Source organism: Amblyomma mixtum, chromosome 1 (assembly GCF_055824585.1).
Source record: "Amblyomma mixtum isolate Tamu chromosome 1, ASM5582458v1, whole genome shotgun sequence".
Lineage (NCBI taxonomy): Eukaryota > Metazoa > Arthropoda > Arachnida > Ixodida > Ixodidae > Amblyomma > Amblyomma mixtum.
Window position 1 is genome coordinate 27,571,064 of NC_143012.1, and position 15,542 is coordinate 27,586,605.

Sequence of the window (15,542 nt, forward strand, 5' to 3'; positions counted from 1 at the left end):
TTGTGCATCGCGCGTGTGATTCGTCTCGTCTTTGCTTCGTCCCTGTCTGTGGCACCGTCCGACGCGGATGTCTCATAACCGTTATCCTTCGACACTCCCAACAATGCGTGCGAAGATCGGCGGCGACAAAGTTCCACATGTCCGCAGAAAAGGAACACAAAGGAATCTTACTGGACCATAACAAACGGAGCAAAGATGTAGGCGAGAAACAAGCAACAAGGTTGCCGTCAGCCTTCAATTTCAATCGCCGCGGCCGAAAGCACTTGCTCCGCGGAGCCGACAAATAGTTGTTTCCGCTGCCCCCCCCCCCCCCCCCCCCTCCCGCTTTTCTTCGAGCAGGAGGACGGTGAGGCACCTTGTGGTTGGCGGCCGTGTCTCGTCCCGCGAAGGCAGCAATCTGCCCCGCAGGCGTTTGACGGCAGAGGCACAATTACGCCCGAGACCCGCGTCCGCTTCGATCCTCTCCCCCCTGACGTCTCTTTCTTCTTTTTCTATATATTTCGACGGTCGCGAAGTTGTGATACACTTGTGACAAGAAGGCGCAAGAGAGATGGAAAAAAGTAATAATCAAGGAATGCAAGGGCCGTGTCAGCGGTTCCTGGCACTTCGGCGAATCAGCCGGATAGCAAAAGGGCCTTGGCGACTGAAGGGTTTGCCTGTGTTTTATAGAGGCCGGTGTTTTTGTCTTCCTGGGTGCTTTCTTCCGAATTGTGCGCGAGTAGCTTCCAGGCACCGTAATGGACATTGAACCTCCCCTAGACGTCCTGAAGACGTCCAGGATGTCTTCAGGACGTCCAAGGGATGTTCAGTGCCCATTGGGACGGATGCTGGGAAATATTGGGGCTCGATTTTAACGCCCGCGCTGCCGTCTCAGTGGTGGGAATGCGAATTCAATTAAAACAAATAATAGGAGTAAAAAGGGAGTAAAGTGTCCTCTAGCGTACTCCGTTATAAAACGGAGTGCGCCAAAGGACAGCTTACTCCCGTTTAACTCCGACATAGGCGTGTTTGTGTTTAGAGTCTACCCCTGCCTGGTTACATGAGGGCCTGTTTCTCCAGATGGTTTCCATTATACTTTTTCTGACTAGGCTTAAAAATGTCACGTAACGCTCCCTCCTAGTTTTTTCCACACCTCCGTGACCACACCTACACCGCCATTCACTTGAAAACGGTGGCAGCCCGTGCTTTTCGGTTATGACTTCACGATTTTGAACCTGCTTGAAGGCAAAATTTTAAATCCAATGTTTTCTGCGATAAATTCGCCTTCTGGTACCGGATGACTGTCAACATAGCTAGAAAGCGCAGCAGAATCAATTCTTACTGGAACAATAACTGGACGGAGTTATCCTCAGTTTCCCTTTAACTTTACCAGTCAAGGCAGCACCTAAATGTCTCCTAATGCCTCGTATTCGATTCGTTGCAATTTCAGCGCATCGCCGCACATTCACCGTACGTTGATTCCGAAAGCGCGGCACGAGGTATCGAGACCGACAGCATCGCAGCGGTGGTAAAAGAACAAGCTTCGCCGAGCTCTTTGCCTCCAGCGGCGTCTCCACTTAAGCGAAGCCCCAACGAAGGCTTCGTTTTCTTAAGCCCCAGGCTCTTCTTGGAAACCTCGAGTCAGCAGAGAAAGACAACGGTCGCGTCACTCTCTACGTGCTTGCTCCCTTGTCGTTTCCCGCGCTTTCTTCGTCTCTCTTCTTTCGCTTCTCCTTCTTTTATTCTTCTTTCTTTCGCGCCGTTCTCCGATCAGCGCCAGGCACCGAACAAAACTGCCAAGTCGTGTGTGCGTGCGTCTGCTCGTCTCCGCTGCCGGCGTAAATGAAACTAGCTCCCATCGTCCTCCCCTCTTTGTTTTTTTCTTTTTCTCCTCGGCATCGTGAACCTCGCAAGTGTTTTGCCTTGTTCGTCGTGTTTGCTCCCAGACGGCGTCCCTCTCTCTCTTTTTTTTTTCGTTTTTGTTTATTCTTTTCCTCCGACTCTTGCCGTCTTCATTTGCTCTCCGCGGATTACACCTCCGTCGGCACGACGCCACGCTGTTCTTTGGTTGCCGCTTCTGGAGCCTAAATACTTAATGGACAGGCTGTTCAGCGAGCGAATCAAGTGGAATCGAAACGGGGAGAATCACTTTATAACCTATTTTACGCCTTATAAAAGGCGCACGAAGTGGCTCGGCTTGTCTCGGATCGGATCGGGCCGACGCGCGCTCGGGTGCGATCGGCCCGAACCAAGCCTTGTCGGCGAGTTAAGGGAGAACGCGGGGGGGGGGGGGGGGGGGGGGGGCAGAATGGCGGCCGTGAATTTTGTATGAAACTCGTTTATCTTGAGCGCTGCAAGCGTGGCCGCAGCTCAACAATCGCCTTGCGTACTAGTAGATATATATATTTATATCGGACGTGTCCGACGAGAAGCTGAGAAAGAAGGCGGTTCTTGGGGAAGAAAACCAAAGCAGACGACGAAAGCAGACGACTTCGTGCGGCAGCGCGCGCTTGCGGCGGCGGTAACACAAAGCAACGTCGGCTGCCGCGACTCACCGAAGGCGCTCCATTCTGGCCGGCTTTTATATACACATGCGCTGTAGTGGAGGAAAACTGAAGGAGGGGGGGGGGGGGGGGGGGGGGGGGGACTATATAGCCGCATTATAGCGCTTTGCGGTGCGTGTGATGAGGAATTGAGCTTTTATCGTCTCGCGGAGACGTCGGACACCTTCCTGTACCGTCTTTACTCCTTGAGATATGCCTGCTATTCTCCGTTCTATCCTTTGCGCTCGCTTCCCGTGTTTGTTTATTTATTTTGTTCCTACCGGCGCACTTGTTTCCGCCTTTCGTGTGCGAGCGTTTTGCCTGGGAGGCCGTAAAATGGCGGCGGTTCTCTCTCTACCTCTACATGTCTCTGCGCGCGCGCCGCTATTGGTTCCCTGTAATAAAGTGAGAGATAAGGGAGGACCCGCCCATCATTCAGATGCCATATTCTGTCTCTGGTGGTCGTTGAGCGCGTCTGAACGCTCCCTCCGGTTCGCGTAAATCATCCCCCGATTCCAGCGCACTGTATGTACACCGCGTTCGACGGCGTACTAGGCTCGAAGAACAGGTTGTCTCTGCTGTGGGGCATATGCGCTTGCGTGCGATGCTGTATGGCCTGGTCATTTGCATTTCGGCCCGAGGGAACACTTGCGCAAGGCGATGGAGTCGCATCGTTTCGTTCTAACGGGTGTTTAAAGTCGTTAACGAGAACTCCGTTGTCAGTGATTTTTTTTCAGGTTCAATAGCTAGAGAACGTTATGGAAGTGGCTTCTCTAAAATATGATAGTAATTTCGACTCTATACGCGTTCCTACAGCTTGTTTGTACATGACTGCGTATTGATCTAAACATCTTTTTTTTTTTTTAACATAACCGTTTTTCTGAATAGGCACGCTAGCTGGACGGGTGTTTACATATGCGGAAAAATTACATGTGATAAAGCGTTTGCATATACAGCGCGCTGTAAACATAGGGTTGTTATAAACATCTACGAATTAGTTATAGAACAGCGACCGAAGTAGATTGCATGTTTGCTCAAGCGACATACGTACGTTGTAATTTGTTCCTGTCGCGTGCATGTTTCGCAGCGCCCAGTTTTCGGTCGGCTGGCTCAGCACTATTAATTACTTTAATGAATGAAAATAATATAAGTCGTGTTCGAATTTTGTTAACTGCGAGTGTCTCACAACCTCCCCGTTAGCTTGACGCGTCTAAACCCACTAATTATTATCATGCTTTCCAGGTTTACGCCACAATATTACAATAACGATCTCTTGGTAATAAAACATGGTCTTTTCCCAGCAGAATTAATGGGAACGTAATGGATTCCAAGAGAAGGCAAATGTAGCAGGGGACGGCAGAAAGTTAGATGGGCGGATGAGATTAAGAAGTTTGCAGGGATACGGTGGCCGCAACTGGCGAAGGACAGGGTTAATTGGAGAGACGTGGGAGAGGCCTTTGCCCTGCAGTGGGTGTAGTCAGGCTTATGATGATGGGGATGATAGCCGGGTACAACTCAAGGGTGAAGCGGACAATGCCCCTCAAAGACAGCAGTCCACCCAGTGGCGCCCACCGATTGTCTTGACGCTGCCCGTCAGTCCGTGACTAATGCCCTTTATTTCAGGCAAGGGTTACAGGAGGTTAACCACGGATTAACGTAGATTGACAGAGATTTACACCCTAAGCACGGACACGCCTATATGGGAGTAAAAAGGGAGTAAGATGTCTTCTAGAGCACGAAGGGAGTGCTCTAAAGGACAGCGTACTCTCTTAGAGTGTAAGCCCGGGTTAACCGCGGCGTCATGAAAATCGGTCTATACCCACTGACTTGAGGGCAGCCTTTGAGGGAAATCTGCCGCTTCCTTCTTGAGTTGTATAGGACTATAATGAGCTTTTCACCACGCGTTATACCGCTTAGACTATTTCATGTTACATTCCTGTTGAGCGGTAGCAGTCATATACTGCACCGCCGCCGAGTGGCAGATTTGAGTGGCGAGAACCGTACAGCCTTTTCCGCAGCCTTTTGTGCCGTGTGCACAACTGGTATCCTCTCGAGCTGAGCTTTGGATATCGTCATCTTCATTTTGTCCGTTCATTCTGTGGCACAAATGTTTGTGAAGGCGTTTAGAGAGAGAGAAAAAAAAATGTTTTGAGACAAGTAAAGGCGCCCTCGACCACGACCGCGAGCCCTAGGACGTGCGGGCGTCACCTCTTCTGCTTCTGAGGTCGTAGCTGGTCACATGGGTCGCCGTACACAAAATTCTGCGAAGGCAGCCAAGCGCGCTCTCGATCTCTATGGAAAGCTGAGAAATGTGGCTGATGACGGAGGTTCCAAGACCACCATCTGTGAAGTGCCCTAGATTGTGCCACACCTTTCCTGCTATGCATTTTGTACTTGCACCTACTCTCGACAGCGAGATAGAGTGTGAACGGTTCTTTCTGGCTGTGTCGATGTTTGCTGGGCACCAAGAGACTCATTAGGTACTGAGAAGTCTTAACGCGATGGCGTTACAGGCACCGTTACCCGGACAATCCGGTGTCGGCGTTGTCGGCGTTGTGAGCGAAAAATAGGGCGGCATTCGATGGCCCAGATGGCCACACGCCGGAGAAACAACCTAGGTGGGCCACCTAGGTCACGTGACCATGTGGCGTCATCACAACCTGCCCACCAGATTATGAGCAAACTGACCACCGTAGCAGCTGGCTGTTAAAGCATTGATTGATCGCCGGAGGTTGCTCAAGAATAGCAATCTGTCTCGCACAAGCCCCACCGGTGGCAGCGCCTTGCCATTGCATGGCAGTGGTGCATCCCTTTACCGCTGCACCATTGCGGAAGGAGTGGTATGAGGACTGTCAGGGACCTATGAATGTAAAGTTGATAATGGCCGATAAGGAGTGGTGTGAGCACCCCCAGGGACCTATGACTGTAAAGTTGATAATGACCGATAAGGAGTGGTGTGAGCACCCCGAGGGACCTATGAATGTAAAGTTGATAATGGCCGATAAGGAGTGGTGTGAGCACCCCCAGGGACCTATGAATGTAAAGTTGATAATGACCGATAAGGAGTGGTGTGAGCACCTCCAGGGACCTATGAATGTAAAGTTGATAATGACCGATAAGGAGTGGTGTGAGCACCCCCAGGGACCTATGAATGTAAAGTTGATAATGACCGATAAGGAGTGGTGTGAGCACCCCCAGGGACCTATGAATGTAAAGTTGATAATGACCGATAAGGAGTGGTGTGAGCACCCCCAGGGACCTATGAATGTAAAGTTGATAATGACCGATAAGGAGTGGTGTGAGCACCCCCAGGGACCTATGAATGTAAAGTTGATAATGACCGATAAGGAGTGGTGTGAGCACCCCAAGGGACCTATGAATGTAAAGTTGGGAATGACCAATTCCACTTATATGCATGGACACTAACTCATTAACGCAGTCGCGTCATATCATTAAAGCCTAATTGTCTCTCCTCCAATTTTAATTTACAAATGAAGACCCCCCCCCCACGATTCGGTTCAAACTCGTGACGTCAAGATTGAAAGAGACTCGGTGATCACTGCTTGAATGTGGATAGCGGTGAAGCCTGGCCTCAGGGATTCGATTAATAAAAGGTGTTTCGGCCTCACTGCAGTTTGCATGCGAAAACGATATATGGCGACGATGCCGTTATTCCATTTTTTGTTGTCTAGCTTATGAAAGCTCCTTTTAGGGTGACACATCCGTCTCTTTGTCGTTATATCGTGGTAGTCTATCGACGCACGCCTACTTCAGTTTATCCACAGTTTCTCTTTAACCTCACAAATTCTTGCCCTCCTCAATGCGCAGACTCCCCGGTGTAGACTGGCATCATCGGTCGGCGCCCCAGGCAAGGAGAGCCCGTAGCCATGGCCGGAGGGGACCACCGAGCTGCGACGGCTGTGTCTTCGGCTGTGCTCTGGATACCGCCGCTACGACTACTGCTGCTGCTCAGCCTAGCGACGCTGACGTCTTCGGCCAGGCGTGGTGGTGAGTCAGCGATTCTACACCTCAGTGCCCGCCCCGCTGCTTACGCGTGGATGAAGCCAAACGCGCCAGGCACCTCCTTATGAAAATTGCCAGCGTGTGAGGTGTACACGTCTCTTTCTTTGCGCGTGCTTTTGCGTGTGCATGTGCGAATACAGGAACCGTCATCGCCATGGAGAGCTCCTTCAACGCCCCCTCTGTACTGCATCCACGCGCTCTTTAGGGTCGCGGAATCCGCCGAGAAACCTCGTTGGGGAAAAAAGTGCGCTGAGGTGAACTCGGGGCGACGAACGTCGTGGAGCTCCTTTATTTTCTGATCACGCCCTGGGCCTCTTCGTTTCACCGCTTTCCGCAGAGAACGAGCGAGCGATGAAGAAAGAAGGCGCGACTGTATACGCTGTCTGACACTCCGTCTATATCGGCCCTGCTGCTTACATTTGTCGCCGTTTTATGCGCCCCTTTTGTGCGTGTAACACTCCAACTCTCTTTTCCCCCATTCACTTCGCTGTTCCAAACTCTTTCTCTATCACTCCCCTTCTCTCCGTCTAACTCCTTCTTTCTTTCTCTTTCTCTCTTTTTTGTTAATGTTGCCGCCCTTGCAGCTTTCCTTTTTCTATGCATTTTTCTCTCGCTTCTCTTTCTCTTCTTTCTTCGCTTTATCTCTCCGCCAGGAGAAGGCATTGGCAGGCGTCAAGGAGAGGAGCGCGCTACTCAGGAGTGCGCGTCAATATATGCGCTGCGACTCGCTCCTCGCGCGTCGTCCCGCGCTGCTCTTCTGAGCGCCTGATTTGCCCGCCTTCTTTCGCCCCCCTCTCCTCCTAGTCGCGAGAAACGCTTGCGCTGCAAGCGAGCTGGATGCAGCGCGCGCGGCGTTATCGCCCGGGCGTTGGGGTGCAGGAGCCTCTCATTCTGCTGCCTGCAGGCGCGGCCGATCGAGCCTCGCTTGCTGGCTTTCGCTGTGGAGAAGACCCGACTGCCTGCTTCAGCATTTCCACGCCACGCACGCGTGTAGACGTCGTCGCGAGAGCGTGCGGCGTCTGGGAACGCGAAGTGTGTGTTGTCGTTCGAACAAAGTAATCGAGAGAGAAAGGGAAAACCCAGAACTTGCTGGCAACTTTGAAAACAGATCGCTCGAAAGGAACGTCGCGATGACTTCTCAGCTTTCTCAGCAATTCGAACGGGACATATGCAGATCCAGCTAGGTGTAGTATACTTGGTGGCGTTGGCGACCCTCTGCCCCTCAGTGCCTCGACCATCTTGCTACGGTTGATGTAAACAAAGAGTAACTAACCCGTAATTCGATCTCTTTCTCCGAGATCCGTTTTCGGAGCCGCCTAACAACGTCTTTCTTGTGCCAAGATCGTATGCGCATGACGTTTGAAGGCAAAGCATGGCTTTGCCCGTGTCATGCACTGCCCCGCTCATGGTTGCCAACGTCTAGTGCTTGTTCGCCATTTCGGACAAGCACGGTACCTGCGCGCCGAGCCTAGGAGGAGTGCAGCACGTTTGTGACATCTGTGGGCTGAATGAAGAACTCTCTTTGCGGTGTTTTTTTTTTTTTTTCCTTTTAACGCGATAGCTTCAGGTGCTTCACGGAGCCAAAATGCGTAGTCGGTCATAAAACTCGCTCATTGGCTGGAAACAAGTGACGCCAAAAGATCGAAGCATTCCCATTGGCTAGGGAGAAGTGACGTCACCAGGCCGGAGCGTTCTCATTGGCTGGGGATACGTTACGTCATCAGACCGTAAGGAGTCAATAATCGCTGTTAATGCTAATGCACTGCCAACATGTAATTGAACTAAGCGACCCGTCCCAGTGGTGTTATTTGTCTATTCGTCCGCCTCCGTCCTACATTTTACAAGGTACTGCTCGAATCGTTTGAGCCTGCATCCTCGCCTGTGACCGTCCGTTGTTTATATCCTGGCTGAGCAGTCCCCATTGCTCATCATCGCTGTCACATCGACGTCTCCGTCATCTTCAGCGCCCTTCGAAGGAAAGGGCAGCGGCTCGCATATGTGGCAAGCAGCGCGCTGTCTCCGCGTCCAACGTCAGCAGTCCAACGTTCGCTGTGACGCGACCACCATCTGCTGACGCGCGCGCGTCGCGCCTCCCGCGCCGTGAAACCGACCCGCTTCTCATCAGCGGCAATTCATTTGGCGTCGCCGGGAATCCTCCAAAGCGTTTCCCTCCCCCCTCCATCTCCTATCTCTTTCGTTTCCATCGCCCAAAGCAGCCGGCCTGTCGCTTCTACACACGGCAGGGATAGTTGCCACAAGACGACGCTAGATGCCGCTAGGCAGGGGGGAGGAGGCGTTTTCTCTTTTGACAAGCGCTGCTCTAGTAGTAAGACACAAGCCCCCCTCCCCTCCCCTGTGCCTTCCCTGTCGCCGGTCCTTAACGCTCCGTCAGGGCAGCGCCGATCCGGCAACGACGCGCGGTTCCCGTCCCTCCTTGGAAGAAAGTGAGCAAGCTGGCTCGGCTGCGCTCCCCCCGAACCGACGCAGACGTTCGCTGAGGCTAAGGAGAGGGAAAGGATGAAGGGAACAGAGAAAGAGGGCAGGGCTTTCTCTTCCAAAGACTGGTAGCGGGCTCAGCGATGCGAATACAATTTCACGCAGCACCCGAAACCGCGCCGTCGCTCGGGTCCTCGGTTCGCCCCTAATTACGGGTCTGCCGAGGCTCCCTTATTCGCGCGACCGGCGCCGCGCGTCGCACAGATGACAGCCCTTGGTTTGTCACTCGCCAGCAGCAGCAGCAGCAACGGAAGAGCAGCGGCTTGGCGTCTTTTTCACGCGCTTGCCGACTCAGCAGCGTCGCACTTTTCTCCCCCGAAGCACGCGCGCCTGTTTCACTTTTAATATTCCCGGCTGTGGTGACGGCAGTGGCCGCAGCACCTGCGGTTCGCCCCACCCACTGGGGCTCTTCTTTTGAGAAGGAGCGCCTAGCCTGTGAAAGGAGCCGCTTCGTCATGGGAACCCGCGACCTGTCTCTCCGGATGCCGCTGTGACCCCCGCGTCGCCGCTGGCTTCGCGCTGTGAACTCGCATGCGCAGTCGAAATACCGCGGACCGCCGCGTGGACCCTCGTCGGCTTCGGGTTCGCGGAAAGCAACAGCGGAAAGTTGTGTCCGTTTCTGAGAGTCAAAAGCGGGAACGGAGCCGGGAAAGTAAGGGCTGAAGAAGGGGATTAACTTGTGTTAACCCGTTCACTTAAATCGCTGGTCTTTGTCAGCATGTCAGTTCTTTGTGTTAGTTCGGTGCAGTGAATGGAAGGGAAATGTGGAGAGAGTTTAGGACGGGCAAGAAATTCCACTTAGCGCCCACTTCAGCGCCCTCCGCGCTGGTATAAAGGAAAATAAGTTACTCTTGGACCACGCGGTAGGATGACGCTCGAGATGGCAGGTCGAGGCCTCGGTCGGCTCGAAGCGGAACCGATGCGGGTCAGATGTGCTATGGAAGCTGCGTCTTGTATGCAGGCTAGGCGGCCTTTTGTAACACAGCAGCTGCGTTCGGACGGTTCTCGCATGGTGTTTTTAATTTATTTTTATTTTTTTGGTGGTTTGTTGTACAATCAGCGTCCGCTTGAAATCCCTCTATTGTCCTTGCCGCTCGCTGGGAGTCACGATGAATCGGGATTCAGCGACTGGATTGCAATTGAGGCTCTGCGATCTCAGTGCACGTTAAAGACCCCCAGGTGGTCGAAATTATTACCGGAGACCTCCACTACGGCACCTCTTTCTCTCTTTCTTCTTTCACTCCCACCTTCCTCCCTTCCCTTACGGACCGGTTCAGGTGTGTGCTGTGATATGTGTGACAGATACTGCGCCATTTCCTTTCCTCAAAAACCCATTTACTGCAACTGAGATTGCGTCTCGTTTTGTTTATCGACTCCCATATCCACTGAGCCCTTACAGAGAATAAAATGAGTACGAACAACAGGAGTAACACCTAAAGAGTGTGAGTATATAAAATGCTGCAAACGATCTTTTGGCAGCCGACTTGAATGCTTCGGTATCGGTCGCAGATAAGACGGTGCCATGAAGGTATCTCCGGCGTCCGACTTGCTCTGAACGCGAAGGAATTGAAACAAGTTTTGGAACAGCAGCTTGGTACTCCAGCTTTCAGGCGATGGGGCTTTTGGAATGAGACGTTGGAGGGAGTAGATAACAGTCACTCTTTTAGGGTGTCATTACTGCCGTAAATTCTGCGAAAGCACCTCACACAAGGTTTATAACATCTGATAGAAATACGGGCTAGGTTTGACGTGTTTTCGGTGCACAAGCATTGAGTAACGACAGTAATTTGACGGAACGAAGTGAACTTAGCCGTCCTCCGTGCGTTCCATTAGAAGAACGAACTGGTTACTCTGAGAGCCTCTTGTTCGCATTCAAAATCTTCCAACCTGCCTTCTACATTAATCGTTTTCATGATGCGCGGGCACGTCGTAAAGATGGCCGATAAAAACCCAAAATCCGTGGCTAGCTCTGTTACTACGCGTAATCTATACGCCTATTCCCTATAATTCATTATGCAAGCGCCAATGTATTATTTATGAACACGGTGTGTTTCTTACTGCAGCAGATCGTCTTCTCACTGAGATACCTTTCTCTTGTATCTATCGACGATTTTGTTTTTGCTCTATCTCTTTTATCGTTGCTGTTCTTGTTCCTGGCATCCCACGCAACGGCCTTGATCTACGCCGACCGTGAAAAGCAGCCTACGGGAAGGCCAATCTCTTTGGGGCTTAGTAGCGATTTTTGTAAAGCCTATAAAGCAGTTGCCTTTCGACAGGCGACTGAGGCAGCTTCGCCATCCCCTTAGTACCCGGTAAAGGTGATTGAAGCGCTTGCCTAGCACACTCAGAAGCCCCTCCTTCGCTTTTTCTTTTTTTTTTAGCCCTATAGCTCTGGCATTGCCGCGAGCGTCGACTTCAGCGACGACGACGGTCGTGATGCGTCAGAAATCCCGAGGCCCAATTTTCAAAATTAAGAACAGCCCGCATCGCCGATAAAAGGCATGATTGATTGCGCTGTCGCCAAGGCGAGACGGTGCAGCCGAATCTGTCTCGCGCAGATAAGTCGGCTTCGCCGCGGATAGAGAGAGAGGAGGAAGACTAGAATGAAAGAGAAAAGGAGATAGATGAAAGAAAGAAGTAAATAAAGGGTGGTTGAACGGAAAGAGCGCGCTATGAACGGAAGCTGAACAAAAGCTTACACCGTCCCTGTCGTCTCGGGCGTTTATACGTATGTGTTTTCGTCCTGTCGCGGGGGTAATGCGCCGTCTCGTTCACGGGGCAAACCTTCGGCGAGGCGCTCGCTTTCTCGACGCTGACAGCAGCGCACCTATACTGCTGTCTCATTTAATACGGTGCAGCGGCGTCGAAACTGCACGAGTTGCCCTGAAACGTTGCGAAGCACAGAGGTAACCGAGGCACTTCGCAAAAGGTAAACTACCGACTCTCCCCGGTGACGTCAGCAGTATTGTTGGACACTCGCTTGAGAAGGAGCGTTTAAGTATAAGTTGAATCAATCCAAGTAGTAAGGCGTTATAATCTTGACAAAGCGAGCTCTTACACTAAGACGACGTCGCAAGTGCCATGGATTATAGTGTTCTGCATTCCATTTGAAACTAGACATTTTCGAGGTTCCCCTCACCGATGCCCGACGCGGTACGAATGGTAAACAGCGGTGTGATGCGTTTATCCCAGCGCATACTTGCTTATCAGTGTTCGAAACCGTATTATACAGGGTATGGCGCTATGCTTCGGGAGCTTGACTTATGCACATCGCGCTTCGTACTTAACGGACTTGAGAAAACACTTTCGCTCCACGTTAAGCTTGAGCAGAGGTTTCTACGGATTTACCATGTACGGGGTTCCTTTTGCAATATTTTGGTCTGGACCAGCTTCCAAATACTATCGCATTTCATAACCTGCTTTGGATGGTTGGCGAGCGCCCTCTGTCTGCCTCCACAGCACTGCGCGGTTTTAGAAGCCAGGGCGCGCATCTGCGAACGCCGCCGCGCGACGATTGGCGGCGCTACCAGTCTTCTTTCTTTTCTCCCTAGAGAGGCGACGGTGCCAATGAGGCTTCACGAGATCGCGACGGCGCGATTCGAGAGACGCGGCGAAAGCCCTTCACAACTTCGTCAAACACCGATCCCCCTCTCTCTTCATTCTGCGTTGTCGCTCTCTTTCTCGCCACCCACTTCATGTCGGCAGCGCGCAAAAGAACCGAACGTCTTCGGTTTCTTTTGTACGGGTCGCCTTTCCTCCTGACAGTGTCGCGTGTATGGATTCCGTCGCTTCGTATACGTTCATCGGCGCTCTGTCGAACGTGCAATCTATCCTATATAGAAAGAGAGACGCTGTACAAGGCTGTGTGGTTGGTGACTTGGAAAGATAGCGTCGCATCGGCGTCGGAGTTTGCTTTCTGGTGAATCGTTTGGCGTTTTTAGAGAAGGCAGAAATTTTGGTGCTCGCGAAATGCGATCTCACGTTCTCTGCTATCGCAATCGCGAGTTCGCTGGTACGCCCGCGAACTTGATGGGGCTGTAGTCGGCACTAAAAGGCTGAGCGAGTCGCTTTTTTTTTTTTTTACGTCTTCGTCGACAATCTTCGGATAGCGAAACTTCCGGCACTGCGCAAAAAAGCATTGGCCGATCACTGGCATTAGCGACTTGGACGGTCTTGCAGTCTCCATCGTTCACGGAGTCCTGTATTATCGCGACATTTTCGCTGGAAAACGCGTTTTCACGTCGGAGGTACATGAACGCATAGCGCTTGATTGGCTTTTTCTTTCTTTATGTATTTCGCTCGTGAATGCCGTTAACATTTTTGTACTCCAGAGTCACGGCACACGATTTAATATACGCCAATATGGCATAACGAGAAATTTTGTTTTCGGGGTATATGGCCGGCCTGAAATACCTCTGGACATTTAGAGTCTGAACGTCTATACGAGGAAAGCGTGTTGTTTACTAACGGGCAAGTTCAGGTGTCGGATGAGGAGTGCTTCAGTTCGGTTAGCCGTCCGGATATTAACTGAGTTCTTCAATCTGGTGATGAGACTTCGTCGTGCGATCTTGGACCTCTAGGTGTCGTCACCATTGACCAAACATACGCTTTCTTTTAATGTAAGCATTTAAAAATGCAGGGATAAGGCACCTTATACGGGACCCTATGGAGTATTACTCTACCAACTGTGCTGAAAAGCTAACCACAGAGAACCAAATAACTGATCTGCATAGCAACAATATGCCGAAGGCAAGCCTCCTTAGTGCCGAAAAATATCGCTGTCTTTGTCCTTTTGCGGTCCGATTCTTCGTTCACGTGAACACAGTCTTTGCTCGCGACAGTTGTAATGGCGTTAAGGCGTTCGCTTTCCAAAACACTTGCTTCTCAGTTTCGAAGCCTTACGCGCATGGCTATCTCCGTCCTGAGGACGTCACTCGGAGTGGGGAAAAACTGGGCTGCAAGAGCAACAGCCGCGTAGCCTTTGTAAATTGAGAGTAAGCAGCTTTGCAAGCGGGGCTGTGGCTGGTGCCGCAGTCTCTGGCAGCGCCCGTTCCATTCAGCGCGCCTCGAGTGTCCGGTGAAGATAGCCGGACCCGTTTCTCTCTTGCTGCGGGTAAGCGGATCGGTCCTAAATTTGTCTCGTCGTTTCTTGGACGGAAAGGGTTTGGAGACATCGGACGCCGAACAGCAAAAAGAAGAAAACGGGGGCCCCGAGAAGCAGCCGATGGTTGTTCGGGAAAAAACAAAATGCGCTGAGTAAATGCAAAGTTACGCAAGTGCTTTCGCGGTCTTTTGTCCAGGCTGCAAATCTATATTTTGACCACTGGCTTTGCCGTCAAGAAATGTCGTTGGATGAGGAGAGAAGTTGGTGGAAAGTGGACGCCAGGCTTTAAAGGGCAACTGCACCACTTTTTGGGAATTCCGCGCAACTCAAGGATTGTTCGATCCCGGCCGCGGCGGCTGAATGTCGATGTAGGCGATATTCTGGAGGCCCGTGTACTGTGCGACGTCAGTGCACGTTAAGGAACTCCAGGTGGTCGAAATTTCCGGAGCCCTTCACTACGGCGTCCCTCATAGCCTGAGTCGCTTTGGGACGTTAAACCCCAATAAACCAAACCAATCAAATCTATATGGGCCGCAAGTAAAGCATACCAAGCGTTTCTGCGCTAGCGTTTAAAATGTTGACGTAATCGACGATTAAATTTTAGGCTTCTCCGCACAACAACGGAGGAGTGCGGAGAAGCCTAAAATTTAATTGTCGATTAACACCGAAGGAGTGTGGAGAAGCTGGTTGTGACGTCTCGGAAGGTAAGATTTCAAATTTCCGCTGCCGCCAACCACACCGTGCCGCGGCTTGTTGGATCCTCGAAAGCAATGCGTTGGAAACGTACTGGCACCTTCGATGGCGTCATGATGCGCTCTCTACTTGGAGTTGTGCACTGCGGAGAAGCTTGATGGCCGTGTCGATTTTCCATTGGCGATTACGTCACTGTTTCAAATGCTAGCCCGAAAGGACTTCGCATGCTTCACCTGCAAGTTGCACAGATTCGACTCCTTTAATCTCACCGATTGCTATGCTGTTGCCCTTTAAGCATGCAGCATTTCTGATTTCCCGTTCTGACATGTCAGCTGTCTGCAGAAAGCATGTACTCTTCATCGCTTCAGCCAGGTTTCGACCAACTTTCTATTCGAGGACGTTCGAGGACGCACGTGCAACGTAGCCTTGAAACAGAGCAGCGTCCTTCGTTGCCGAAAGCATTCTACGCGGCAACAGGAAAGTATCTAGCTTGCGTTGTCTCAAAACGAGGTCGGTGCGCGTCTCTCGTTGAGCCGTTAGACTGACAATCCCGGCAAGAGAGAAGCAACGTCTCGGCCCGAGACGTGCATACAAACGGTAGCCTCCGCACCGCAGTGCTCGACTGTCAATGGCACTTGATGCTTGCCGCGGCGGCGGATCGTGTTTCGCACGGAGTCGTTGCCTGACCCACGAATGACGTGCAC

The 15,542-nt window shown here is 51.7% G+C and overlaps 1 protein-coding gene across 3 annotated transcripts in view; it reads left to right on the forward strand.

Moving 5' to 3' along the window:
- The window catches only part of LOC149365843 (latrophilin Cirl-like), a 298,689-nt gene that overhangs the window by 107,885 nt on the left and 175,262 nt on the right, over window positions 1-15,542 (forward strand). For all 3 annotated transcript variants that reach the window (XM_089546655.1, XM_089546665.1, XM_089546678.1), the window contains exon 3: window positions 6,351-6,530. In XM_089546655.1, the coding sequence (XP_089402781.1) occupies window positions 6,410-6,530 (121 nt within the window). In that variant the 5' untranslated portion in view covers window positions 6,351-6,409. The remainder of the gene's footprint in view (window positions 1-6,350; window positions 6,531-15,542) is intronic.